This window comes from Clarias gariepinus, chromosome 14, assembly GCF_024256425.1.
Source record: "Clarias gariepinus isolate MV-2021 ecotype Netherlands chromosome 14, CGAR_prim_01v2, whole genome shotgun sequence".
Taxonomy (NCBI): domain Eukaryota; kingdom Metazoa; phylum Chordata; class Actinopteri; order Siluriformes; family Clariidae; genus Clarias; species Clarias gariepinus.
Genome location: NC_071113.1, coordinates 11,915,305 through 11,942,187, shown reverse-complemented (window position 1 = coordinate 11,942,187; position 26,883 = coordinate 11,915,305). Strand labels below are relative to the sequence as shown.

Here is a 26,883-nt window from a genome sequence, read left to right as displayed (position 1 = left end):
AATTATAACTGTCAAAAATTTAACGATTAATTGATATTGACCTAACTAAAAACTATAAGGTTTTACACATGCCATTTTGTAAATAGTTAAAATGTTTCTCTAAATTGTCAGTGATGTTACCAGGAAAAGAAGTAACTCAGTCATTGAATGTATAAAAAATAAAAATGCATTAATCTTTTTGATAACGTAAGTTATCACTTTTAATTGGCTTAGTGGTTTCCACCGTCGCCTCACACCTCTAGGGTCTGGGTTCGATTCTCGCCTCAGGGTCTGTGTGCATGGAGTTTGCATGTTCTCCACCTGCTTGGTGGGTTTCCTCCAGGTACTCCACAGTCCAAGGACATGCATTAGCTAATCGGCGTTCCCAAATTGCCCATAGCGTGTAAATGTGTGTGTGTGTATATAAATGTGTGACTATCTCATCATTTTGATTCATACACATTCACATTTCATACAAACCTTGATTATTTCTTGTGTAAATGACAATTGTTAAAAGCGCCATTCACATAAAATTAAATTGAGTTGAATGTTGACTGTAGGTCCTACCACGGTCATAACAATGGCCTCCACAGGCCCTAGTTGGATTAAAGAGGTTTTTGGAGGGATTGCTATTAAAGACGTTCTAGGTGTGAAAAAAGAAATACATTTCATGATATTTTTATGATCCAAATTTCACCTTTTTTGTATTTGTAGAACAATATGTAATGAAATATGAACAGGACCCAAATTAGGCCTGGGTAAACTTGAACCGTATTAAGGAATATCTGCTAGTTTTGTGTGTAATTTGTTTTTCAATATCTATGTTTAGTCAGTATTAACTAACTAAAGTATCAATGTGTGGCCAAAAACCACTTCTAAATTCAATTATACACTGACAGTTCAAGATTTATTTTACAAAGAAGCAGAGGAGCGTCCAGGAAGGAAAAGGAGTTTCCTCATATAGCGTGTTTATGTTTTTACTCAAACATTTCGGTGTTCATTTTAAAATTGATGCTCTACTCAAGAGCTGTGTTTTCCTGTTTGCAGGCCATCTTTCCCGCTGTAAACACCGGCCAGAGGTGGCGTGCCTGCTGTGTTGACACAGCGTTTATATGGTAGTATGCGGTTTGCGTGCGCATAATTCCTCTTCCTGGTGTGTGTGTGTGTGTGTTGGCTTTACAGTAGCTGAGCTCAGGAGTTACCGGCGGTACCGGACAGAGAGTCGCGGCTGATGGCGGCTCCGGCGCGGAGCGATCATGTAGCGCTGCTGCTGGGAAACGTGCTGCACGTCTGGGGCGGATTACAGGTGAGCCGCATCACACCTGATGCTTTTATTTTATATCCGTCCGCAATAAAAGATAGAGAAGGATGCAAAACAAAGGTGGTAAGTCGCATCCGTTATGACAAAACTTATATCCTAGTTATTTCTTTTCCACCCTTATAAAAACCTTCACGAAACTTTCCCCTGATTTGTTGTTTGCAGTATGCGAATGGGGAAGAAGTTGTGTTACCTAGTGATCAGATCTGGCTCTACGATCTTGAAAGTGGACTCTGGTGAGCTGGAAAACAACACACCTTTCTGGTTTTTCAGGAGTTGTCTCATTACTCAGGCCATACATTTGACATTCCTGATACACGTCATATAGGCTACTCAATTAAATCAAGTGACCTTTAAATTAACTCCGTATTTATTTGATATCTTCTTGTAGTTCCCTTGTACAGCATATGAATTCCATAAAATCCTACAAAAAGAGGTTGTAATCTGTAAAAAACTTTGCCACCAAAGATAATAGCAAGATAGACAAACACCAGATCTCCATTAAGACTCACTTTCCCTCCCCCTCCTCTCTCCCTCCATCACCTGTGTGTGTGTGTATGTGTGTGTGCGCATGCACTCTAGGACTCGTATGGGGATGGGTGGAGAATTGCCTCCTCTGCTTTCTCAGACATGTGGCTCACTTCTCAGTGGTATGCTTTATGTTTTTGGAGGAAGAGACAGCGACACCTACACCAACCAGGTAAGCTTTGTACCAGGGGGTGGTGTCAGCATAGCTGTAGGAACACAGCTGAGCGAGTCATCCCATTATCATAGAAGTGATCCAACATGTTTTTCAAGGCCAGATGCAAAAATAAATTGCACAATACCCTATTGTGCATCACCTAACATGCTTCATGCTTTAATTTTAACTTAAGAAATACAGTCAAAGAATGCGGAAAGGAATGATAATATTTACAGTGCACATGACGGTTGTTGCAAAACCCACTCACTGTAATAGGCTACCATAACCACATAGTGACTGTGGTCATTTGAACATAAAGATAAACACACTGTGAATTGTGTTTTTGTTGTATAATCATTTTGTTATCCTTTCTAGATGTATTGCGTAGACTTGCAAGATGGAAAATACATGTGGAAGAAATTGAGCACCTGTGCAGGAACCCCTCCCTCACCCAGAGACCGACACTCATGCTGGGTCTACAAGGACAGGTAGCGCAATGGCTTCATGTTAAAACCTCTAAAAAAAAAAACAATGCCGCCCTGCTGCATCGCACAACTTGTGTGCCCTTTGGGCATGCTAAGACTTCTAAAAAGCACATTATGACAGCAGCCCTATTAAAAGATCGGCATTATCAGAGCGATGGTGAGGATGTAATAGTCATGTCGTCATCATGCTGATGTTATAGTGCTTGGGCTCTAATAAAAAATAATAATCCTTAAAAGAACAACCGAGCCTTTGCACATTATCACATCAGCACTATTAAAACATCAGCATTATCAGAGGGATGGCGTTGACTTCATATCGTGATGTGATGTCATAGTGCTTGGGCCCTATTAACAACAGGAATCAGTGACTCTCCCCTGAAGGCAAATCAACCAGTCACAGAGAAAAATACATTTATCCATCCCTGACTGCAGGAAGAATAAAATGCTTAATAGTCATTTATACATGCATATATTACATGCATACATTACCTGCGTACATGCATACATTACATGCATCACTATTTTAAGGACATAAGCATCTAATGGTATCTCTGTTATATTTGTCTAGGCTTATCTATTTTGGCGGATATGGATGGAAAACAGTACAAGATATTAACAACTACAAAACCTTTACAATTGATGAGACATCATGGGTAACGATGAATACCATAGCGGTTTCAGTAACTAATCAACATGAATTTTTTTTTAAGAAATCTAATTTTCTACTCAGGTGATGAATGGCCGTGTGTTATTCCGCTTTTGGGGTTGGAATAATGAGGTTCACGTATATGAACCCTACACAGCTACATGGACTGAACCCCAAATCCAGGTAAAGGGCCTCATGCCAGCAAAGTCTACTAGAGATCCCAAAATAAGGTTTAGTACAATTGGACAAATAGGCAATAATACATTTTTTTCTGTTATTGTTTTTCTATTGCAGGGGCGGCCACCTGAACCAAGGGCTTCCCATGCTAGTGCCATTCTCGGCAGCAAGGGTTACATCTGTGGCGGATTGGTAAGTGGATTATAATGCATTCCTTAATCCCAAATCAGATGTTCTTTAATTATCTTATTATGGATTGTACATGTTAGCTAAAGGCAGCACATTTCATTCAGGAAACACAGAATGTAGACATCCACTGTTTAGACCTGGCCACATGGACATGGACACAAATGTGAGTACTATCTACCCTTCCCTGGCATTTCCTGTCATAGCCCAGGAATACCAGTCACTGTTTACTCTAAAGAATATGCTGTTAGCGGCTTACTACCAGGGCCAAGAATTTCAGTGTATTGTCTTGTATGGAAAAAGTAACTGTCTACCTGCTTACTCAAAACTTAAATATTGGTTATGCTGGGAATCATTTGACTTTTTATAATGCTTTTGTAGTTGTTGAAGACAAAGTTAATTTAAACTAAGTTAAAACAATGTAAATTTATTCTTGACAATGTGTACTATTTGGACAACAAAACAAAGCTATAGCAGCATCTAAACAGATGTTAATTCACTAGCATTCTCTAAAAACAGTAAAAACACATAGATATCTAAGTCATCTTCTGTTCACAAACCAGCTGCTGCAACTTCTGCCTGCCTCGGCAGGTTACATCTACTGCTTAATGTCCTTATCCCTCTGTTGCTCTCTCTTCAGTTTTATAGGGATAAGGCTCTGAAATCACCTTAAATGTTCTACATTAGTATAAGATTTTTTTTTTGAAATTATAAAAAAAAAAATCAAATATTTGCTGATGAACAAAGCAAGGGACTAACACTGTTATCTCTTAGTCAACAACATTAGTGACCTTCAATGTCAACATAGAGGTGCCTCAGTTTCCCCTGGATTGTACATTAATAGCACAGCAAATACTTTGAAAAAGTGGAAGCTGACACACTTTTTTTACTGGACTTCTCAAATGTGCAAAAACTTTGATAAATTTTTCTGTCATGTGTTTCTCATGCCTAAACCTTTGTTAAAGTTTACCTTATAGCCCATGAGTTTCTGCTTATGTGGTTCACTGAGTTTCTGTCATCTTTTAACTGTCTGGCCATTTTTATTAACCTCTCTTATCATCAACAAGGCTTCAAAACATCTTTAGAACTGCACTTTCTGGATGAAACTCTCTCTAGAAACGTGTACAGAAAATCCCAGGAGATCTCAAGTTTTTGAAATACTTAAACCAGCTCATCTGGCACCAAAAATCACACCACTAAAATGTAAAAATAACTTGGAAGCAAATTTTTTTTCCTATTCTAATGGTTTATATGAACATTACATTACACAGTATCTTCATGAATTTATCCATTTTAATGTTCTTGTAATGTAGGTCCTAATAAAGTTTTCTGTAGGAGCAAATAATCTTGTTATACCTACAGTAGATATTTATTATAGGTGATTACCATATGCCAAATTGTGTTAAATTCTCTATAGCTTTGGTAACTATGTATTTTATGGCAATAACATAGGAAAAGACTTTTTTTTTTTTTTTTTACAGAAGGAAGCTATTTAACTTATGTGCTAGACACTTTGACAACTTAAAATTACTTGAACTGTCCAGTGATTGGCTTTAAATATGCTTGTTCTCTAATAATGTACAAAAGGTTTATTTTTCTGGCCAGAAACTGGTACAGAGAGGCACTCTGATTGCAGCTTTTAAAATATTGAAGGCTCTGGACTGAAAAGTGCACAAAACATATTAGATAATTTATCAGTTAGGTTAATACTTGCCAAAAATCCAACATGACACTAGTTAGCCATTACTAATATGCAATGCTTTTTAATCTCATTGAGACACAAGTGATAGTGTATTGTTCTTACTTGGCGCTTTATAATAGATAAGTCTTCTTTGCATTGTAAGATAATACTAGCACTTACACCACCCTTCTGTTTAACATCACCTCATATAGCACATTGGACTGAATAGTATTTTACTAGTTTGTGGCTTTGGATGAATAAATCAATATGGATTACAGCAGGGGGCAGTAATTCTTGTTCTACTGATTAGGACAAATCCTGGCACTGTCAAAGTTGCAAACCTTTGAACAAAGCCCTTAATGTTCTTGAATGTAAACTGTCAAGATAAAATGCAAAATGTGTATAATAATGGTGTATATGGTTTTAAAAGTAAAGAACACTCAAAATACATGTATGTCGTATTAGTGATATTACAAATGGCTCAAGATCACAAAGTTATGTACAGTATACAAGCCACAGTTAGTATTTGTATACAGCTTGGCCTTGCAGGGACTAAAATGTTGTAGTTAGTTCGAGTCACAAGCTAAATTCCCATGGTATTTCTACTTGTTGCAACATTTCTCTGAGTAAAACTTCACATTGTTTGCTAAAACAGAGACCCGTAATTCTAATTCCAGAATTCCAGAATGTCTTTCTCATAGGTTACCAGTCATAACAATTTAATGAATATGTTATTAAAAATATATCATGCCATATTAATGTGGTATTATGACTTGTCAATTTGACACTGTCTGGAATTTCTGTGACTAACTATTAAATTTCTATTTATGAGCCATGAGTTAAGAAGATTTTTTTATATATATATATAAGAGGGCCATGTGAAAATGCTTTTAGGATTGCACTGTTTTATTATTAGCTGAAGTGGCTCTAGTAAGTATACACTTTGGAGGATTTTGACCCTTTTCTTTGTGTGTTTGTCTTATAGTAATTGTATAACCTACTTAACCTTTGCTTTTGAATCCTTTCAATCTGTTCATTTTTAGACAGTGTTAAACTGAACGTACATACTCTAGGGAACTCCAACACTGTTTGGCCCTTGGTTAAAAGGCTTTGATGACTTCCCAGCTTTATGTCTCATTTGTAAAGTGATTTGAATAAAACATTTGCTAAAAGAACACATTTGTAAGGTGCTTTGAATAAAGCATCTGCTAAAAGAACATGTACATTTTAAACAACAGAGTAGTATGTGAAGATACAACAATCAGTCATAACATAAAAAAAACACTGCCAGGCGAGTTAAATACCACTGATTATAATTTTTTATATACCATTAAAGTTGTGACAGGATCATGGGCACCCAATTTTACCCATGCCCATGTGGACCAAAGGTCCGATCCCACAGAAAAGCCATCATAGCCCACATATCACAAAAAAGAAATGCTGGCCATGATAGAACAGCGCCACAGCCAGCCATGTTCTTTGCCCAGCAGGCAAAGAGCCTAAGTCCTTCAAAATCCCAATCTGATTGAGCACCCATGCAATCCACTGGACTAACAAGTCTACCTGGAGGCCCTACCCCGCCAGGCCCCACAGCATACCCCCAGAGGCCCTGCAAAGCCATACCCTGAAGGTCCAGAGCCACCCGGTGACACAAGGGGAACCTGAAATCTAGGTGTTTTTTTATGTTAATGGTTTTAGTGTTATTGTTGATTGGTGTATGTGAACTTACTTCAACTTAAATACATGCTTGTAATTTAAAAATATTGATACACGTTTTTTTTCAGTGATGGCATCATAAATTATTTGACTCTCTTTTATAGCTTCTCAACTGTAGACTAGCTCCAAGCACACCTGATCCACTATGGATTGAGGAGGCTTGAATCTGGCTGGTAGGACCTCAGGACTATGACATGAATGATGCAGTGTGTCTTTGTTTATGTCCTCAGCGAGCCTTTGGGGCCTCTCCTCCCGATTGGCCGCAATCTGCACACACTCACGCCAACCTCACACAGCACGCTGTTTCTCTTCGGCGGCCTCAGCATATCCGGGCAGGTTCTCTGTAAGTTCAAAACTCAAAGTCCTTATGAGTAACATTCTTTTATTCTTTTTTTTTTAATACTGTAATTCATTTCCTGTAGATGATGGCTGGGAATTTGACACTGTAACAAGAGAATGGAGAGAGAGGCCACATCCTCATGAAGATAAACCCAGGTATAATGAGCGAGATAATATACAGTCAGGTCCATACATTTTAAAACCAAAGATATATATATATTGGCATTTGGTCTCATTCCGCCACATAACACTGCCTCCACCATGTTTGACAGATAAATGGTTGGTTTGCAGAAAACATTTTTTTTCCAGCCCAAATAAAGTTTTCTGATAGACCTCTTTGTTATTGGGTTTTACCAGTGGTTTGCATCTTGAGTGTAGACTTGACAATGAGACACCTAAACAGTTTTTGGCATGAAAATAACAGCATACTACCGGTGGTAGGTTTTTCACCTGCCATGCGAAACGCCCGGGTTTGATTCCCAGCCTGTGCCCAAACCCCAGCCACTGGATGCAGTGCCGGTCCCAAGCCCGGATAAAATGGGAGGGTTGCTTTAGGAAGAGCATCCGGCAGATCAACTGTGTCAAGCTTGCATGTGCGGGCCAGCTGGTCTGATGTGGCGACCCCTTGCCGGGAGCAGCCGAATGACCAACAGCAACATGTTTGGTTATGGAGTAACAAAAGAACAGGCCACACCTTGTCAGCCATTTGTTTTATTATTTATGAGCCCCCAAAATTGTGAAAATATGTAAAAATGGCTACGATTCCTGTAGTGCCACACTTTTGTCAGAACCTTTGAATTAAAGCTAAAAGTCTTGAATTCACTCACATCTTGAATGTCTCATTTCAAATTCAATGTAGTGGTGTACAGTCAAAAGCCAAAAAACAAATCTTTGTTCCACAGTTGTGATCTTGGATCTAGTAACCTGAGACTCTATAACTTGTTCCTAGAGTTGACTAATTATGTGCCAAAATTATTGGCAAGTCCAAATAGTGTACTGTTTACAGAAATATATGACATATTTGTTTAGTGCACACATCTGAAAATCATATCAAATAATTTTATATGCAGCTTAGTATTTAACACTTTTGTTTTAAAAAAGATTAAAACTCAGCTTCTAATGTCATCTCTTTGTGTTTGCAAGCACAGTGTGCTGGGTCTGCTTATTAGCCTATGAGAAACAGCCATTATATATCTGACTGTAAAGAGTTTTTAAAACTGTAAATTATTTTATAATTCACTATTATTATTTCTAATCAAAATTGTGATTTGCTACCAAAACATGTGAACTACAGTAGGTACGTAAACAGCTTGTTGCATCACATCAGCGTTTAGCCAGACAATGCCCCCTTGTGGGACCCCTGAGAAGTGTCAGTGGTCAACTTCAATACCACTGTAGGTTCTAGTGACCTGACCCTTGGTTTAACAGAGACTGGATGATTTAATCTGTTCTTAGGTTCTGGCACTCAGCAGTACAGGGGATGGACAGTGATGTGGTGGTTTATGGAGGATGCCGAGACTTTGTCTTAGTCATGGATTCGGTATGTATATTTTTCTGGGAAAATTAAATGCCAATAAAAAGAAATAGTACTGCATAGTATTGTAGTAATATGTTTATCACATAAATGGGAGACTGGATCAGAGGAGAATTATTCAAGGAGGCTAAATCACAAGGGACAGATTTAGTTCAGGGTGAAAAGGAGTGAGAGTTCATTGATATGGAAATGAAGCAGGATGAAAGATGGTGCAATAAAAAAGTCAGCAGTTCAAAGCAGTCAAGAGTGCAGTCTCGAGTAATCATCACCAGATTATTGAGAGGCAATGACTGTGTACTTCCTGTAAGTCAGTTTTGGTTACCTGTGGTTCTAGACTTTAGTATTCCTCATTTCCTTGGGTTACCATAGTTTGTTGTTTTTTTACTTGCATCATTGCATTTTACTTGCATTACGAAAAGGAAGTTGCATATGATAATAAAATCTGACCATTAATTAGGACTATGACCAATATAATTTGATAGCCCCAAATGAAAACAGTCAGGGATTACATTCTGCTGACTTTGGCACATTTGACACCTAAAAAAAGAGTTTGGTTCTGCATATTCAGCAGCAGAAATTACTGAATTAAGCAACAAATAAAATTCCTGACTGGCTCTTGAAGCCCAGTAAGTCAGCTACATTTTGTTGTCTCATCTACCACTCCTAGTAAGTCAAAGCTGTCAAAGCTGTTTATTAAATAGTCTTGAGCTATGAACTATACATTACCTAAGCTTTATTTTAATCAGTGGTTGTCTGATCCAGAACTGATTTCTTTGCTCAGGTTATGGTGCTCAGATCTCCTTCGCAGAGTCACTGTGGAGATGTGCTGGTGTTTCAGAGCCAGCCATATTCACTCACCAGGTAGGTTTTAACAGTGATCAACAAGACAACACTCATTCTCAACTTTAAAAATTCCAAACAAAACCTTTCTTGCTTGTTTGTTGTGTACATGTTTAAAGCTATAACAAAATGTATGCATAGGTCCCTGCGATGTTTTAGATCCTTGACCCTGTATGCAAGCATGTTTTAAACCTCACAAGGCTTCTTTGGGAGGTCTTAGGTCTTACTATTCTGATTTTCCTTGTTATAGATTATGTGAGGACTGCATAGGCAAACATGGATCTGTTTTACAAGAAAAGATGTCATCTTTGCCACCCAAAGTTCAGAGGACTCTTCACAAGAGGATGTCTTACTTCAAAACAGAAATGCAGGAGCAAAATGGTTATGTATGAGATTATGGACAGGAATCTTACCCTTCATATCAGGTCAGGTATAACGTTGCACGGATTATTTATTTATTTTTAGCTATGGCCAATAAATTTTCTATTTTGGTGAAAATTGGTTGATAAATACCTTATTGTCCTGAACCTTCAACAAAAATTGAGAATTGCTGACCTGTGTCTACTGCCAACCTTGGACATCTGAGAATTAGAACTGGACCACAGAGCAACAGAAGAAGGTGGCCGGTCTGATGAATAATGTGCACAACTGTTTGTGTGTGCATCTCTTTCCTAAGGAAGAGAATTCTTCTAGGAAACCTTGGGTCCTGACATTCATGTGGATATTACATTGACATGTACCACCTACACATAGTTGCAGCCCAAGTATACCCCTTCATGGCAATGCCAGTGACATGTCAGCAGAATCATACCCCCTGACATACTGCAAAAATTTTGAGGAACATGACAAACAATTCAAGGTGTTGATTTGGCCTCCAAATTCACTACATATCAAATCAGTCAATTCAAGTTCAATCCATGGAGGTCCCATCTCACAACTTACAAGACTTAAAGGATCTGCTGCCAATGTTTTGGGGTTACAAAACACAGCACACCATCACAGGTCTTGTGGAGTCCACACCTTGAAGGGTAGGAGCTGTTTTGGTAGCACAGGGGTAACCAATGCAGTATTAAGTAGGTGGCTTTTATGTTACGGCTTCATCTAGGCATTTAGCAAATGCCCTTATCCAGAGCGACTTACATTTTTATCTTATTATTCATCTGAGCAATTGAGAGTTAAGGCCTTGCTTAAAGGCCCAACAGTGGCAACTTGGTGGTTGTGGGGATCTTCTAAACCATGGTTCAATGCCTTAACCACTATGCTACCCCTGTCCCCATGGCTGATTGGTGTATGTTTATTGATTGACTTAATAATCAATTGCAATTAAGTGCAATTTTATTTTTTGCTATACAAAAATGTATTAAATAATATAGTAATTCATATAAAATGTGCCTTTAACAGCCTATTATTATTGAAATATAGAGATGTAAACTAGTTGTTTATGCTTTATGCAGCTTTTGTTTGATAAAAGGGTGGACTTGTATATGATAATTTAAACATTATAATCAATGTGAGACGCTTGGGGTGGTTTAGAACAAAAAGGAACAAACTCTATTACATGGTTCTAACATGGCCAAAGGATCATTTTAGTGTACTCTAAAACTCTATAAAGCATACACAGCTTTAATTTGGTTTAATCACAAGTTTATTATTGAATATATTCATGAATTGGAATGCTTTCTTTTTTTTTTTCATTTTTTACAAAATAACAGTGGAATTATATGTCACATTTATGCCAATATATATACTAATAAAACCTGGAGTTCTCTTATTCTTTCATGATGACATACTTAAGAAATTATTGTACCATATCTAAAATTCTTTTTTATATAAAACAATTATATTTTTGGTATTTTTTTCCCTCAAAGTGCATAAAAGGAACTAAAGGGCTTTACCAACCCAACTGCCGTGCGTGCTTGAGAAAACAAGCTCATGATTAAGACAATGATTGAGTAATGAGTGCTGGTCACGAGTCTGACCATTCAGCTGATTAAAACTGCATTTCCCAGCAGCCACTGCAGCACCTAACTTTGATTTCTGGAAAACAAATAATCCTTACAGACAACTTGACAACTCATCTCAACATTTCACCAATGTCTTTGAAGCTGAAGGCAGAATACAATCTGAGCCATAATTTTCAGCACAAGGGCAAAGCAATGCACAAAACCAACAAACACTGTTCACATGGGAAAAGGAAAAGGAAATAAAAAAAATGAAAACAATAATGCTCATTCAACTGATAGGAGCAGTTTCTTTCTTCTAAGCATATTAGCACGCCATCTAAATAAGCCAAAGCTTAGATGCCTGATCAGTTTTCTTTTGCGTTTAATTAAGACAATGTTAAACTAATAGTGAAATTAACTGGGAAGGAGGAGAAAAAAAGAAAATAAAAGTAAATGGAGATGGCACCAAGGTCATTCAAATATATATCGCTTTCTCATGTATTCTTTTCCTTCTTTCAACCTGGCTCACTCATATAGCCTCTACGTAATTGGAGGGTAGCATGCCCTGCTGGCCTGTGCGCTCCACGCGGCCGAACATCCATCCCTCATCTATCTGCTGCACATCCAGAATCATGTCTCCATCTGAAAACGAAACCTCATCCTCGTCAGCCGCTGCATAGTCGTAGATGGCTCTGTAGCGCTTCTGCACACAGATACACACACAGGCAATGTTTTACATGTTTGACAATTAAATTGACTTATCTTCCAGGTTAAACTACTTCTAAATGTGACGTGTTAAACCATCAAAAGCATGTAAATCTACATTACATTTAAAAAATCTGATATACAGGACATGCAAATTAGAAACACATCATGCAGCCCCAAATAGATAGTCATGAGCTCCTATTTATCTAACACAAGCCAAAAAAAATTTAAATAATACAGAACATTCATGATCTTGACCTCTTATAGCGTTAGCCAAGTTACATAACTAGCTTAGAATGTGTGTTTTGTGGTTACTATTAATTTGCATTTCAAACAGGTTCTCTTGAGCATGTTTCTCGAAATTACAAAATGAGCATGAACGCAATACAGTACTTCCACTAATATATATGTGTTTGGGTGTTACAAAAGTTCTCAAGTCTATTTTAGTTAGAAACACATGTAATGCCCTTTAACACATTTGAAATAATCGGTCAACACAATCAAACGCACAAAGCCGCAGATTTCTGGGCTGAAGAGATATTATGCTCAGTTACACAAGTGTGTGAATATGTGTATGCATGGTGTCCTGCAGTGCAATGCTGATCTATCATGTGTTTGTTCCTGTCTCAAACTCAGGATAACGGGCTCTGATCGAATTAGACCCATTTGATGAAGTGGACACTAAATTAATTGAAAGACCAATTAAACATTGTAATCAATCAATGAATGAAAATGTAATTAAAATAGCTCAATTGAACATTTGTTTTGAAGTTTTTTTAAACTTGATGGGGTGCAATTCCTCACCCCGCCACCAGAAGGTGGTGGAGCTGCAGCAGAGCGAGCAGGCTGGGTCTCGAATTTGTAATTCTGAGGGCTGGTTGGGCTGGTAGGCTGGTAGCCTGCACATGAAAAAGGAAGAAATGATTCATAGGTATTAAACGTCCTGCATGAACTTTACCTTTTGATATGAGAAACAGGAAATAAATAATGAGTTCTGCAGCCTTCTACTGATTAGTACCTCTGTTGGCGTTGCTCTCAGGACCGTCGCCTCCCATTCGGCTCTTCTCAAAATCCTCATGATACTTGATCTGTTGCATGACACATGACGAACATCCATACAAACACACATACACACGATGTTACAGCAGTTCTTCCAACACAATACATCAGTGTATTCCACTGTTTAGCCACTTGGGCAGGCAGAGGAAATAATGACTCCTTGACTCAAGTCATGTGTTCTTAGTGTTGCCTGGAAATAAGTCATTACATAAGATCATTAAGGTGTTGGAAAGAGAGAAAAAGGCAGGTAGCAGTAGATAATTATAAAATGTTAGAAGGGAAGCTGGGTGGAGGTGGAATTTAAACAAATTTTCAGTGACATATTAAACAGAAAAAAAAGCAGGAAAAGAACTTGTAGACAGATGGGAAGGTCAGGAAGTGGAGCTCAGGGCATTGAGGGAAGGGTGGAGTCAGAAATAGAGTAAAACGTGCCTCGGCATGTATTCCACCTTTTAGTAACATGTTATATTAGATATTCCTTAACTTTATAAAACAGTGTATGAACAGTGTTTATATATATATATATATATATATATATATATAAGGTGATACTGTAGTTCTTTGCCAGTTTGGTAGCTTACGTTGCTGATCTGGTCCTGAGTTTTCTTAATTCTTTGCATCTCCGGTGTGTCAGCCACGGCACTAAAGCCTTTGCCTTTGTTCTTCTCAAATTCCTCCTTATAGAGCACCTACATGGGATGAACAAACAGGTAGAATTATTTTAGTTTATCAATTTCTACATCTGCACTGCACACCTTCCATTCAACTTGCAGTTCATTTCAGATTACTCAGTGACCAACAAGACAATGAACAAGCATTGGAAAGGTCAAAGTGGTTTCCATGATATATTGTTGTCTCTGAAGTGAAAATGTACCTCTGACTAACACGCCCTATTTAACGTCGCCTCAATTAATTCTTCACAAACATTGCTCATCTGCATGCATTCAAGCACAAACCTACGTGCATGCACAGCCCTGAATTACTGCCTTTGAAGGATTTAGTGTGTTATGATATCTGAAAAACAGATGGTATGCCTATAGTGAAACCTTTGGACTCAAACATTATTTGCATTTAAAAAAGTTATCCACAGAGTGGGGAAAAAAGAGTGACAGAGTGACGTATTTCTACTTGGGGGATTACGTCTTCATAAAGCACTAAATACATGCCAAGGTGCAGCCACATCATTACACATGCACACATACACAGGATGTTCACTAAATGGTGGGCTTGCTTGTACTGTAGAAAAGCTCTAAAATATGAGCTGAAAATACCCCACACTCCAAAAAAAAAAAAAAAAACACCACAGAAAGAAGATGAAATCCTTCCCCCCAACCAAACAGAAATGAAACGCAGAGGCAACAGTGTCTGTATTCTTTTTTAGTTCCACCTTTCAGACTTCTCTCTTAAAAGGCACTGTAATGGCAAACAAAAGTGACAGTGTCTGCAGTGCCCTTTACTGCAGAATCAAGGTCTGTAAAATCAGACCTGGCGCTTTCACCTCGGCTGTAGTTTACTGCTGTATAAACACTGGGTAATCTCCAGACTCTCTTAATAGACCGGTGTTCTGCTGCTGCTCTTGCAGACAATTTCACTGCAACTTGATTGTGAGATAATGAACAGACTCCAGCAGCATTCTAGTGAACTGCAAAGGTGTTTTTTAGCCCCAGACCACAAATACCTCATTGTGGTAGATAAGTTATTAATATCAGCATGCAGCCTTGTTGGGTTACTGTGGCCTAACTGTGTAATGATTAGCCTTTGCTGAGGTGAGCATGTGCTACGTGCAGTAAAGAATAGAAGTGCAGGAAGTGCAATGCATTGTGGACATATATCTAACCAACATTTTGGTACAGCTACAGACAAAACTGCCTGCCAAGCTTTGCTCTGCAGCCTGACCTAAAACGAAACACCTCATTGCACACCAACATGCACAAGTATTTTTGACTGATCTGAGAGAGAGGGGGATTGTAAACACACATACTCTTACAAAACTCACGTTCTTCAGATCAACATCCCCATCCCCCCTTTCTTTACTTCTCCATCGTCCCGGAAATTCCCCATAAAGCGTCCAAGCGTGCTGACCCAGAGGGCCTGCTGCACTCCCACAGCCTGTAAACAAAGCCCCTAAATAGAGAAAGAAATGAAAGACCCCCTCTGCCACACAACTATGCTAAAAATGATGAGTAACGCCACTGCTATGAGTGTTATGCGCCCGTTGCAACAGTACCAACCATTAGAGTACTCTTGTGCTTTTATGGGATTGCATTGTTGCTGGATGTCTATGAAAAAAAAAAAAAAGAAAAAGAAAAAAAGGCTGAGCTTCTTTTACCAGACTGCATTCAATTATTTTTTTTTTATGTAAGACCAATTATTTGCATTTAACTCCTTTGATTCTGTTGGGTTCTTCAAACTGATTGGACAGATGTTTATATTAATGTTCTTTTTATAATATGTTTAAACATTAAGCAGTGGGATGTATCGGTACAGGTATTCATACCATACCTTTTGGTACAGGATGTTACTTTAGACTAGTGCTGGGCTATTGTCTTGATTAATTAGTTTAATTCAAATTTGTGTTTTCAAAACTTTCTTCTCAGATGTTCATATGTGTGCCTATTAAAATTCTTTTATTAAAACATCCATGACTGCTATGACACTTTAAACCAAAAAGACACAGTCTTATTAACTCTTATTAAACTCCTCTTACAGCCTGCACTTTTCCCAAGTTGTTATGTGCTGTTTGGGATCATGTCATTTCTGACTTTGGTGTGAGGGCCAGATGAAGTAGTTAACTAGACACCCCAGGGTTTCAGCTAACTTAGATTATTTTTCTCAAACAGCAATATATAAATATAGGCAATGTTTTGGATTTAACTGCATGAAAAAAAGCCAAAATTTATTATTTTAAGAGATATTGTAATGGCAATTCAAATTGTGATTTGTGTGTAACTATTAAATTCATTACACATGCAATTAACTTAAGGAACTTATTTATCTGCATAACAGAAAATAAAGGCACAAATGACTTCATTAAGAGGATATTTGCCAATATTAAAACCCTCAAATTATTTTAAAGAAACAAAGTATGAGAAATTCTACATAAATTCAGACTATGCATATATTACCAGTAATAAATTAAAGCCTTTTGTGATTAAATTATGGCCTTATTTAAATCCTCATTTTTTTGTGATTAACTGTTCAGCACTAGATTTAACAAATAAAGATAATACTTGTACATGCAATATAACTCATTTAACTTAAACTCGGAATAGAGAAAAATTTGACTTCAGTTGCAAAAGCGTTTCAAGTCACAATAATAAGCGTTCGCTGATTTGTCCTAAACTATTAAAAGTGCCATATGTAACAAACGGTGCAATAATTTTTCAAAAGTTTTTTTTATTGTTATTCTTATTTTCAGATATTCAATATAAGAATTATTGATTTCACTATTTGACCTGATATCTGCAGTAAAACATTCGACATGCTGTTTACAAACTTGTTACACCCTACTCCTCCTACTTCTGCTTTATACATATTATATTGCACAGACATTCACAAATTACTTTATTTCCATATATGACACATTATTATTGGCACTACCCAAATACCTTACAGTATATTGTGTATTGTATGAACAGCCATACACCACTTCATCATATGTCTTACACATTACTATTATTCGCCTTAACATGCACACTCACACTTTATCTACATTTTTGATCTGTTTAGATGCTCTGTATATTTCTGTCTTTATTTTATCTGTATCAGGCTTAAATGTTGTGTATTTCCTGTGTATCGTTGTCTATAGAAGTATATTTACATATGTACATTGTGTCGCCAGTGTTCTGTAACAGTAAGTATGTTTATGAAAAACTGCTGAAAAATCTATGGGACAGGAATTAACCTGATAAACAGCAAAATATATATATATATAATTAATCATAATTGTTAGCAGATTGCTGTGGAATAAGAGGAATAAAACACTTTAAGTTGTGGTCAAAATAAAACAATCTTCTTAGCAACTACAGGGCACTGTAGACAACTGTAACACTGCTTTTTTGAGGCCACACACAGACACACAGACACACACCTCACTTTGGTAATCATTTTCTTTTAACATTATGTCTTCTTGTCTTTTATTCCTTACTCAAAACCCCAAATTATTATTATAAATTATTATTTTTTCCTTTAATCTGGATTTCCACTGTTAATTACTGTCCTTAATCCATATTCTTCAGTTGAGAAAACAGGATGGTGCTCAGAACCTCGAACAATACTCAGGTCATTGCAGAGACTGAAAGTCTGCAATCACCTTCTATTTTATGGCAAATAAAATAAGGCTTAAATTAAGGACAGCATTGTTTTTAAAAAGAAGGAAGTGTTAAGCTATGTGTATTCATTTTTTGATAGGGCAAGGGACAAAGAAACAGAATGGTCACTGTGAAACAGGAAAAAGAAGGGTGTGGTGGGAGAGCAAAAAGCCTGGAGGGAAAGGGGGGTGAATGGAATGAACATGGCACAGAAAAAGAGCAGATGGTTTCTTATACTGTCTACATGGGGAGTGTGACCTTACAGAAAGATCACTGGACATGACACCGCTTGGGTCACTTGTAGATCCTATGCATGCTGTACATTGCTTAATATACCAGTGCTATACTCATTTGGACAGATAATTTAGTTGTCTGTCTGTTACAGGCATCAGGTGGTGTGTGTGTTTGTCTGTGTACTGTAAGTAGGGGGTAGAGGAGGAAGGGAAAGCCTGTATTTTGGATGGTATGGAGGGACCGTCTGTTGTAGAGTGTTGCCAAGGAGATCCAATTGTCATGACAGCAGGACCTGCTGATCAGTGAGCCATAGAGAGAGGCTCGCCAGAAAGGATCAGACAAGGAGTAAGAACTTAAAACTGCTTAAACACTGTGTCAAATAGTTACTGTTCATATATGTCCAATTATTGTGACCAGACCTGCATGGCCAGTGCTACTGGATTTGTAAGATCTGAATCAAAGATGAAGTCAGGAAGTAGACATGAAGGATTTTAAAGAATGGCTAAAGAAATAAGGCTGAGGGAGGAAGAGGAGCCTACCTGGCTCTGCATCTTGCTCTGCTGCTTGAGCCGGAGATTCTCTGGAGTATCAGCCACACTGGTGAAGCTCGTCTTGGGGTAATGCCTAAACGGAAAAGAAAAAATAAACCAGACACAGAGAGGTGACTTTTAAATAGAAATAAGGACACATCAGTCTGAATGAAATATATTCTGTTTGCTGCAAAAATAGTTTCAAAAGACAAAGCTAGATTAGAAGGAATGCCAGGTAAAGTGAAAATAAAATGTGTTTCAGTGTTTTGCATAATCCTTGCAGCTAAAGGCCTGCTTGGACACGTCAGTGTCTGCATTCTACACATCATTCTCTACTGGAATTTGGGAGAAAAGGGTGGAGATTATAATTGTAATGGCCAAACACCATTCAGACTCTTCTGGATAAACTCACACTCACACAGGATAAACAGCATAAGCATTTCTGGTACAGTCAAACGTATTCCGTGTCACTGCTTACTCAATCCAGCTTGCTATAAAAATGTCTGGTTCAATTTTTTTTCTCTCAGTGAGCAGGGTTTCATAAAGCAACACGTTACAACACTGCTTCCTTTAAGCTCGGTTTCACCAGCTCTCAGTACGGACCTGTGGGAGTGACTGAGCGTTTGGACAACATTTCGTAGCATTCTTCTCAGTGTCCAGCTGGGAGGAGGAGTTCAGTCTTAGTTCCAAACAAATCCCACATATTTTGCACGAGAGAGGGAAAGGAGTTTGCAGTCACTTCTGCAAACACTGTGGTACAAACTGCTTTAATGATGTATTGTGTAGCTGCAACCAACAGTCATTTCAACACTAGTATCTCTTAAGGCTAGGCAATGAAAAATGATATCAGAATAAATAGCGGAATATCTCTAAAATATATTTTTCACTTTTAAATTGTTTTTCTGTACATAATTATACATTTATATACCATAGAATGTACCATGATATGGTATTTTTGCCACATTACATAATCCTATTCTTTATTTTCTGAGTTTTTTTTTTTTTATGTTTGTGTCCATGTGTGAACATGTTTTTGTCCTGGTCTGACCTCATGGCCATTTCCACCACCTCAGGGAAGTGACTTTAGATTGGTAAGCAAACTCCATGAGCACAAAGCCCTTATTCACAATCCATTCAGCTCAGGTTAAATTAAATAGCAGGGATGGAGTAACTGCATTCAGGGGCAGTGATGCCATTTTGCACTGCACCACATAACAGTTTCAGGCCAAAGGCAAATAGGCTGGGTTGTACAGCGATGACACATAAGCAACTAGACAGAGGAAGATACACATAAGCCTTGCACATAAGGCCCTTTTCTTATTTCAGGGAACAAACCGACAGAAAAAGACCGTTTCAGAAAAAGGGAAAAGAAAAAAAAAAGAACTATCTGTGCATTGTCTTGCCACACTCTTTTTACAGAGATAGTGACAAAATTTTGAGATGAAGAAATAGCCCGAATCTAAACTGGATCAGATGGAAATGAGGTCAGATTAAACGAGTCTAAATAAAGCCTGACGCTCCTCGTATTGAAAGAAAGAATGCTGTGTGTCTTTTTTCTTTAGGGTGGTGAATAAATAAAGGGCACATGACTCATACTCAGACGGGATTTTGAGTTAAAGAAGATTCTTCTCCACTCAGGTATTAAGGTCCCCGTCTGCAGGTTTAACTTAAGCTATAAGGAATGAATGGTGTTCAAACACCTCAACGCGAAGGTGATGTGTTATAGTGTATAATATATATGACAACACTGGTAACAAGAAAAGCCACAATGCTTACATTATTTAAAAAAAATATCCTTGGTGTTTACAAATTTACTATAGACATGAAATTAAAAGGAAACAAACCAATTAAACAACCTGTCTGGGCAAATAGGATAACAACACATGAAGATATATAATCTTTCCATTATAATATACCCACTGAAAAAAAAAAACATTTGAGTGAAACAGCACATCATACAGTGCATTTTTATTACTGAACCACCTTTCCCTGTCACATTCACATTTAGTCTGACTGCTGCATCAGGTGACCAATCAGCAAGTGATCAATAATAATGAACCTCCTAGCTAAACTGTTGATGTTGTCGACTCTGCAGGCATATTCCTGAAACATAGCATGATACACACAAAGCTAAGGAAAAGTACCTGGTACAACAAAACAGACAAAAGGTCGTTATACAGGTCACTTCAGAAGTGAAACTAGCAGTGCTGGAAAAAATCTTCTAAACTATGTATTTTAACACTTCTGTGTAAAAATAGCATTCAGATGCTGTAATCAAACAACCTGTCCTAAAGTGTTATGTATCAGTCAGGAAAAACGTCTAATAAAAATAAATAAATAAAAATCTGTGCGGTTTGGTGAAAAAGTGCAAAAGTAACCCGACACCAGGTTACTGAGGAGTATTTGTGCAGGCTGAGCAAAATAACTGTGCTCTAAACAAACAGAAGCCCTTATGTTTATCACTGAGTGAAGTGATGTCATAGTGAAATGAGATGTGCTCATGTTTGCATGCTACTCTAAATTTGCTTTGCTCGCACGGCTTAATGACACCCACAAGCTCAAGATTGCTGTCCAGTAACAAAGTAGGCAAATGCTTAGACTCCCACATATCTAGCCTAATGTGAGAAATATGCTCAGAACAATTAAACTCAAGGCTCTTGCATTTGTTTCTATGTAACTTCTCAACACACACAGATTCTGGGTTGTGCTGACATTCAAACACAGGAGATAAAATTGAAAGATAAGTGCGACCCTTGCCAGAAAGACATTTTGCCAGGATTTCAGAGAGGAAAGACAGATTGAGAACACACCCTCAGGAAACACGAGGAAAGGCAGAATGCTGGACAGAAAAGAGGGTAAAAGTGATCTGAGCTTACTGGCTGCAATAGGGTTTCTTCTCGAAGCCTTTGTAGTTCTTCATGTTTAAAGTCATTTTGCAGACCTCGCAGCTGAAACATAATTTGTGCCAATACTGCAACACAAAAATAACAGAACACAGAGCATAAATTTAGATTTATGATTGTCATTCATACACAAATACTGACTCATTGAAATGAAATCATTTGACCATCTTGCTTCAAGATAAACAAGCAGTACTGCACTGAATAATTTGACCTGTCATAGACTGAAATAAAGGTAAAGCAATTATTAGAGGCCAGGCAGCAGTATGTAAAGTAGGGCTGCCTAAATTCAGGTCACTGCAGAGAAAGCTGAGGAATAAAGAAACATACATCAGCCTGATCTTTGAACTCATTGTATGTTATCAAAATAACCTCTAGCTTTTCAAACTCACACCGAGCAAGGTATTATTCACTGCCCAAAAATACACTCACAGCCAGACAGGAACATACGAATGTGGGAAGTCCCTAGAGAAAGACGCAACGGCTCCTTGATTTGACTTTAGGGCGAATACATACGCATTTTTGCTTAGAATTCTCCTGTCATCCTGTCACATTCAAACACGAGCTTCTCCTGTTCCTCTGAATTCCTGTGACTTATACTGCCGCCAAACATCTGACAAGTTATCAGTCATTTTCCTATCAAACATTTATTATCATAGTATTACCACATAATATAAGTAAGGACACTCAGTACGAATCTTCAAAACAACTCATCTATTATTTGTCTGAAACCTGCAACTGACTAGATATGTGATCTTCTGGTACTTTCGTGGTCTAACTTCATCATTTTTTTCTACATGCTTCCTGATGGTACTTTTCTCTAGATAGCTAACCTGACTTCCTCTTTTTTTGTGTGTTGTTGTTGTTCTCTACATTCAAATGCGACAGCGAGCTGCAAAGAGATGACTGGCAGAACTTTGCTCAGAAGCCGTTGCTCTTCAGCCTAGTCGCAACACGCAGGCGTTTCACACTATGTCTATCATGCAGAGCTCATCCTGCACTGACTCAGTCTTATGTGACCTTCCAGAGGGGCTGCAGCACACCTCCACAAGGCCTTGATAAAACCTTTGTGCACAAAACAAACAAAAAATGAAAAGCAACAAACAAAAGAAAAAAAAATAAGGAAACTTTTCAGGCAGGAACCACAGAATTTAAGTCTGTGGGCTCTATTTGTGTAACAGTTCATATTTTTGGGAAATCTAATTTCTTGTGGTTAGAATTTGGAATGTAAAAAATTACAGACATGAAAAGACCAGATTTGGTTTGGAAAATCTCATCGACATACACAAACTACAGCTCTGGTGTGAGTGGGGTTTCTTCCATAGTATTAAATTGTCCCTGATTTAGGCCCAAAACAGCACACAAACCTGCTGCTGCCCATGACAACGCCCACATTTTTCTTCAGCAAAAGACGCCTTGGTGAACAAGGCATATAATAAGGTAACTACACATTCTTCTGCATTAGGTATATTACACACCAGTTCTGTTCAGCTACGTTTCAGAATGTGATTTATGCAAACGAAAATCATGTTGTTATAATGCTGAAGTATTATGCACAGCCTCCTTTTGTGAGATTCACATTGAGAAATGTGGCTTTGAACAGGAAGCGCCTGCTCAAGTTGCAAAGTGAAGCCAAACTCATACCGTCATGGTCACCGGCTGCGTTTAGCCAGAACACAAAAAGTTTTTTTCCACCAAATATCACACATACATTATTACATTACTACATTTATCAACAAGAGAAACGCTTTTTCCCCCAGCCCCTCTGTCAAATAACGACATTGTAGCAAAGAACAAACAGATATGTTCATTTGTTACAAGTTGCATTTTTTCCTCTCTGTTACATAGAAAAGTGCGGGCTCACCTTGTCTAGGCAGTTTACTTTCTCCGTGGGATAGACCACCTTGTTACATCTGCTACACGAAGGATTCATGTTGATTTGTTTCGCTTTCCCTTAAATCAGAATAAACAGTTTAGCGCCCCGAACACGCCGCGAGACCGGAAATCTAACAATTATAACCACTGAAGGCTGTTAAATACGGCTAAACACTATCGACGTGTGCAGCGCTTAACTATTAAACCTCTCGTTTTAGAGATGAGGCGCGGGCACGCACCGCCCCTCGTGCACGCGCTTTGTCTGGACTAATGGGAGGAGCTCGCGAGTGACGGGTGGGCGGAGCTTACGAACCCGCCAGAAAGAGCTCACAGGACCATATAAGGAGTAGAACGAGTAGAAGCCAAGAAGTGAATTAATAACGTGCGCGTAACAGGATGTGAACGTAGTACGTCACCTGGAGGAGCTCCAGTAACTTGATCATAAACTGTGTGATTAACAGTCATCGTAAACCTAAAAGGGAAGTGTTATAAATATAGCTGGTTCTGGTGAAATGCTAGGAAGTCAGACATACGCTGAAGTCTGGTGTCGTCAAATAAAACAAACAGACAAGAACAGCTGGGTAGGTGAAGTCAGGTGTAGGGAGACATCAGGGAACTAGGTTAGTTCAACTTAACATTCATTTTCTATCCCAATTAGCGGTGTTCAAAAGCTTTTACGAAGCTCTTGAAATATACCTGGTGACATCATGGGTGGATCCAGGTGACATCATATACGAGGGTGTGGATCTTACCAAAGAGGAAGCTGACTATGCTGGGGATTTTTATTAGGTTATCTTCTTCTTTCTTCTTTGTCTTTTCCGCTGTTTCCTTTCAGGGGTCGCCACAGCAAATCATCTGCCGCTATCTAATCCTATCCTCTGTATCCTCTTCTCTCACACCAACTAACTTCACGTCCTCTCTCACTGCATCCATAAATCTCCTCTTTGGCCTTTCTCGAGACCTCCTGCCTGGCAGTTCCAACCTTAGCATCCTTCTACCGATATGCTCACAATCTTCATAACATGACCAAATCACCTCAATCTGGCATTTCAGACTTTATCTCCAAAACGTCTAACATGGGTCGTCCCTCTGATGAACTCATTCTTGATCCTATTCATCCTATGTATGATGAATAGTTTATGTCTAATTTCCTGCATAATATATCTCTGACTGCTCTTATTCATGTTCATGTAAATACATATTTACACCCTCATATTTATACTACTATGCTATCTCTGTGGCTTAAACGGGACCTGGGTCCTAATTTCGTACCAGAACATGAAAGTGTGCTGGTATGACAATAAAGCTCCTTGAATCCTTGAATCCTTGAATTCTTATCACCCCTGAGGAGAACCTCAACATCTTCATCTCTGCTACCTCTCTCCAATTCTGCTTCCTGTCTTTTCCTCATTGCCCTTGTCTCTACGTCGTATTTTTGTTAGGTTATAACGTTATAAAATTGTCATGTTTAAAGTATTATACGTATTTACTAGGCCGTACACAAGATAATCTGTGCTAAATAAATAATCAGATACTTAGTTCAAATTCTGTACGTGTTTATGAAGTATAAACTTTCTTTCGAAAAATTTCGAAATTGCCCATAGTGTATGCATTGTATAAGTGTGTGAATGTGTGTGCCCTGTGATGGATTGGCACCCTGTTCAGTGCTGATATTTTTTCTTATAATCCTGTCTTATTTGATCAAATTACTCACCATCTATACTATTTTATCCTTTATATAAGGGCCTAAACCCTATCCCAGGAGACTTAGGGCATAAGGCAGGGAAGTGACATCGTGTTGTGACATCACATTGAGTGATATCACAGTTCGATTATTTTTTCAGAGCATCTGTGGCTTTTTGGAGATCTAAACTTAAAATCCCCCCCTTTTCTTAAATTATGTCATAATGGTATTGGTATGTCCTCTGTAAATGCATGTGCCCACTGTGCCCTCTGTCTTTCTGGTGCGCCTGGGTTGTAATGGCGCAGGGTGCTTGGGCCCACTTATCATTGCTTGCAACTACATTATTATTATTATTATTATTATCGTGATAAATGAATTATAGAATGTTAATTAGGTCATAGTAATATGTGGTGAGTTTTAACTAGTTTGCTGTTTTCTTATACTATTTAATTATACTGATGATACATTTAGATTTTTAAAATCTTGTTACTATGAAATATGATTTGCTAATGCCATGAATATGGGTACTACAAATAAATAAAGTTTTAAATATGTAGTTATTGATGAAAGGAAACTCTTAATCCAATGAAAATGTGACACAAATTACCACAGGTGACAAAATGGCCTTGGTTAGCATTTACAACATATTAGTGCGAAACAAGCTAACAAATAAACTCAGAAACATCCTGGCCAGGTGTCTATCGTGAATGTGTACACGAAGGAGAAAACCAATCAAAAACTATAAGTATGTATAAACTATATGAAGAATGCAGCAGAAGTAAAGTAATAAATTGGGACAACACATAGCAATAACTTTCAAGGTACTTAATCACTGGCAACCACATACTGAAAGTTTTATAGATTTTTCTAATTTTTCTAAAAAAAACCCTTTCTTTTCTAAAAGACTTATCAAAGATGATCTTAGACTTTATATGCATAACATGCTGTAATCACATTGTTATGCAGGCACATCAGTCTGTGTCTTTGCACACTTTTATTAAGCTTTCATCTTTCATTAAGTTTAAAGAAGCAGTGTGTAGACTTCGACCCCCTCTGCTGCCTGTAAGATGAATTGCAAGTACAGTCCATGTAATAGTTTGTACATACACTGAGCAGCCACAAAATTATGACCACCCGACTAATACTGAGTAAGTCCCTCCCTTTGCCACCAAAACAGTAATGAACTATAAATATGTGTTCTGACACTTTTCTGTTGGAACCAGCATTAAACTTTTCCTCAATTTCAGCTACGATAGCTCTTCTATTGGACCGGACTACACAGGCGAGTCTTTACTCTTCATGTGCATCAGTGAGTCTTGGCCACCCATAACCCTCTTGCCAGTTCACCATTTTTTTCTTTCTGGGGTCACTTTTGATATGTACTGACCAATGCAGCCTGGGAACATCTCATAAAAGCTGCAAGGAAAGAAAATCAGTAAACTGGCAACAGGGTCATGGTTGGCCATGGTTTACTGGTGCACATGGGGAGTAAATGCTGGCCCGTGTAGTCTGATCCAATAGAAGAGATACTGTAGCTCGAATTGATGAAAAGGTTAATGCTGGTTGTGAAAGAAAGGTGTCAAAACATACAGTGCATTACTGTTAAGTAATGTGACAGATTGCAGATGTTTAACATGGCTTTTAAAACAAATGGCAGCCTCTTGGACAGGAACTGTAGTTAAGTCTTGACGTCTAAGTCTTCTTTCCAGATGGATTTTAATGATAATAATTATTACACAATAAGACACAATCTTAAAATTTTCGTATACCAATCAATTTTTGTTGAAAAATATCACAGGCCTAGATACAGTAATATTAGACTTATTACCAGAAAACGCAATTACACATTTCATAGGCTTTAGAATGTAACTAAAGTTTTTGTTAAATTGAGTTTTTTGTTCATGAAATACACTGCAGATTAATACAAAAGGAGTCTCCCTGCAGAAGCATATGAATGCCATATCTGTTTTCATCATTTCCGTCCACCTCTGCATTCACAGTTTCAATGCAAATTGTCTTCCCTAATCCTACGCTCATGCACGCTCTGTTGCAGTTTGATG

General features: G+C 38.0%; 2 protein-coding genes across 2 annotated transcripts; one reads left to right on the top strand and one right to left on the bottom strand.

Annotated features, from left to right (window-relative positions):
• The first annotated feature begins 998 nt into the window (after positions 1-998).
• LOC128541097 (kelch domain-containing protein 1-like) lies at positions 999-11,117 on the top strand. Its single transcript, XM_053511259.1, has 14 exons — positions 999-1,058; positions 1,162-1,285; positions 1,463-1,533; positions 1,880-1,997; positions 2,355-2,467; positions 3,033-3,117; positions 3,195-3,293; positions 3,405-3,479; positions 3,581-3,639; positions 7,101-7,213; positions 7,293-7,365; positions 8,665-8,749; positions 9,525-9,604; positions 9,834-11,117. Exons 2-14 carry the CDS (start codon positions 1,211-1,213, stop codon positions 9,973-9,975), a joined length of 1,188 nt encoding a protein of 395 aa, XP_053367234.1. The 5' UTR covers positions 999-1,058; positions 1,162-1,210; the 3' UTR covers positions 9,976-11,117.
• Positions 11,118-11,205: 88 nt separating this feature from the next.
• LOC128541098 (LIM and SH3 domain protein 1-like) lies at positions 11,206-23,388 on the bottom strand. The gene is made up of 7 exons (XM_053511260.1): positions 23,129-23,388; positions 21,241-21,335; positions 18,374-18,458; positions 13,872-13,979; positions 13,250-13,319; positions 13,036-13,130; positions 11,206-12,229 (listed from the first exon to the last, which is right to left on the bottom strand). The coding sequence occupies exons 1-7, from the start codon at positions 23,195-23,197 to the stop codon at positions 12,056-12,058; spliced, it is 696 nt and encodes a 231-aa protein (XP_053367235.1). The 5' UTR covers positions 23,198-23,388; the 3' UTR covers positions 11,206-12,055.
• Between the last annotated feature and the right edge of the window lie 3,495 nt (positions 23,389-26,883).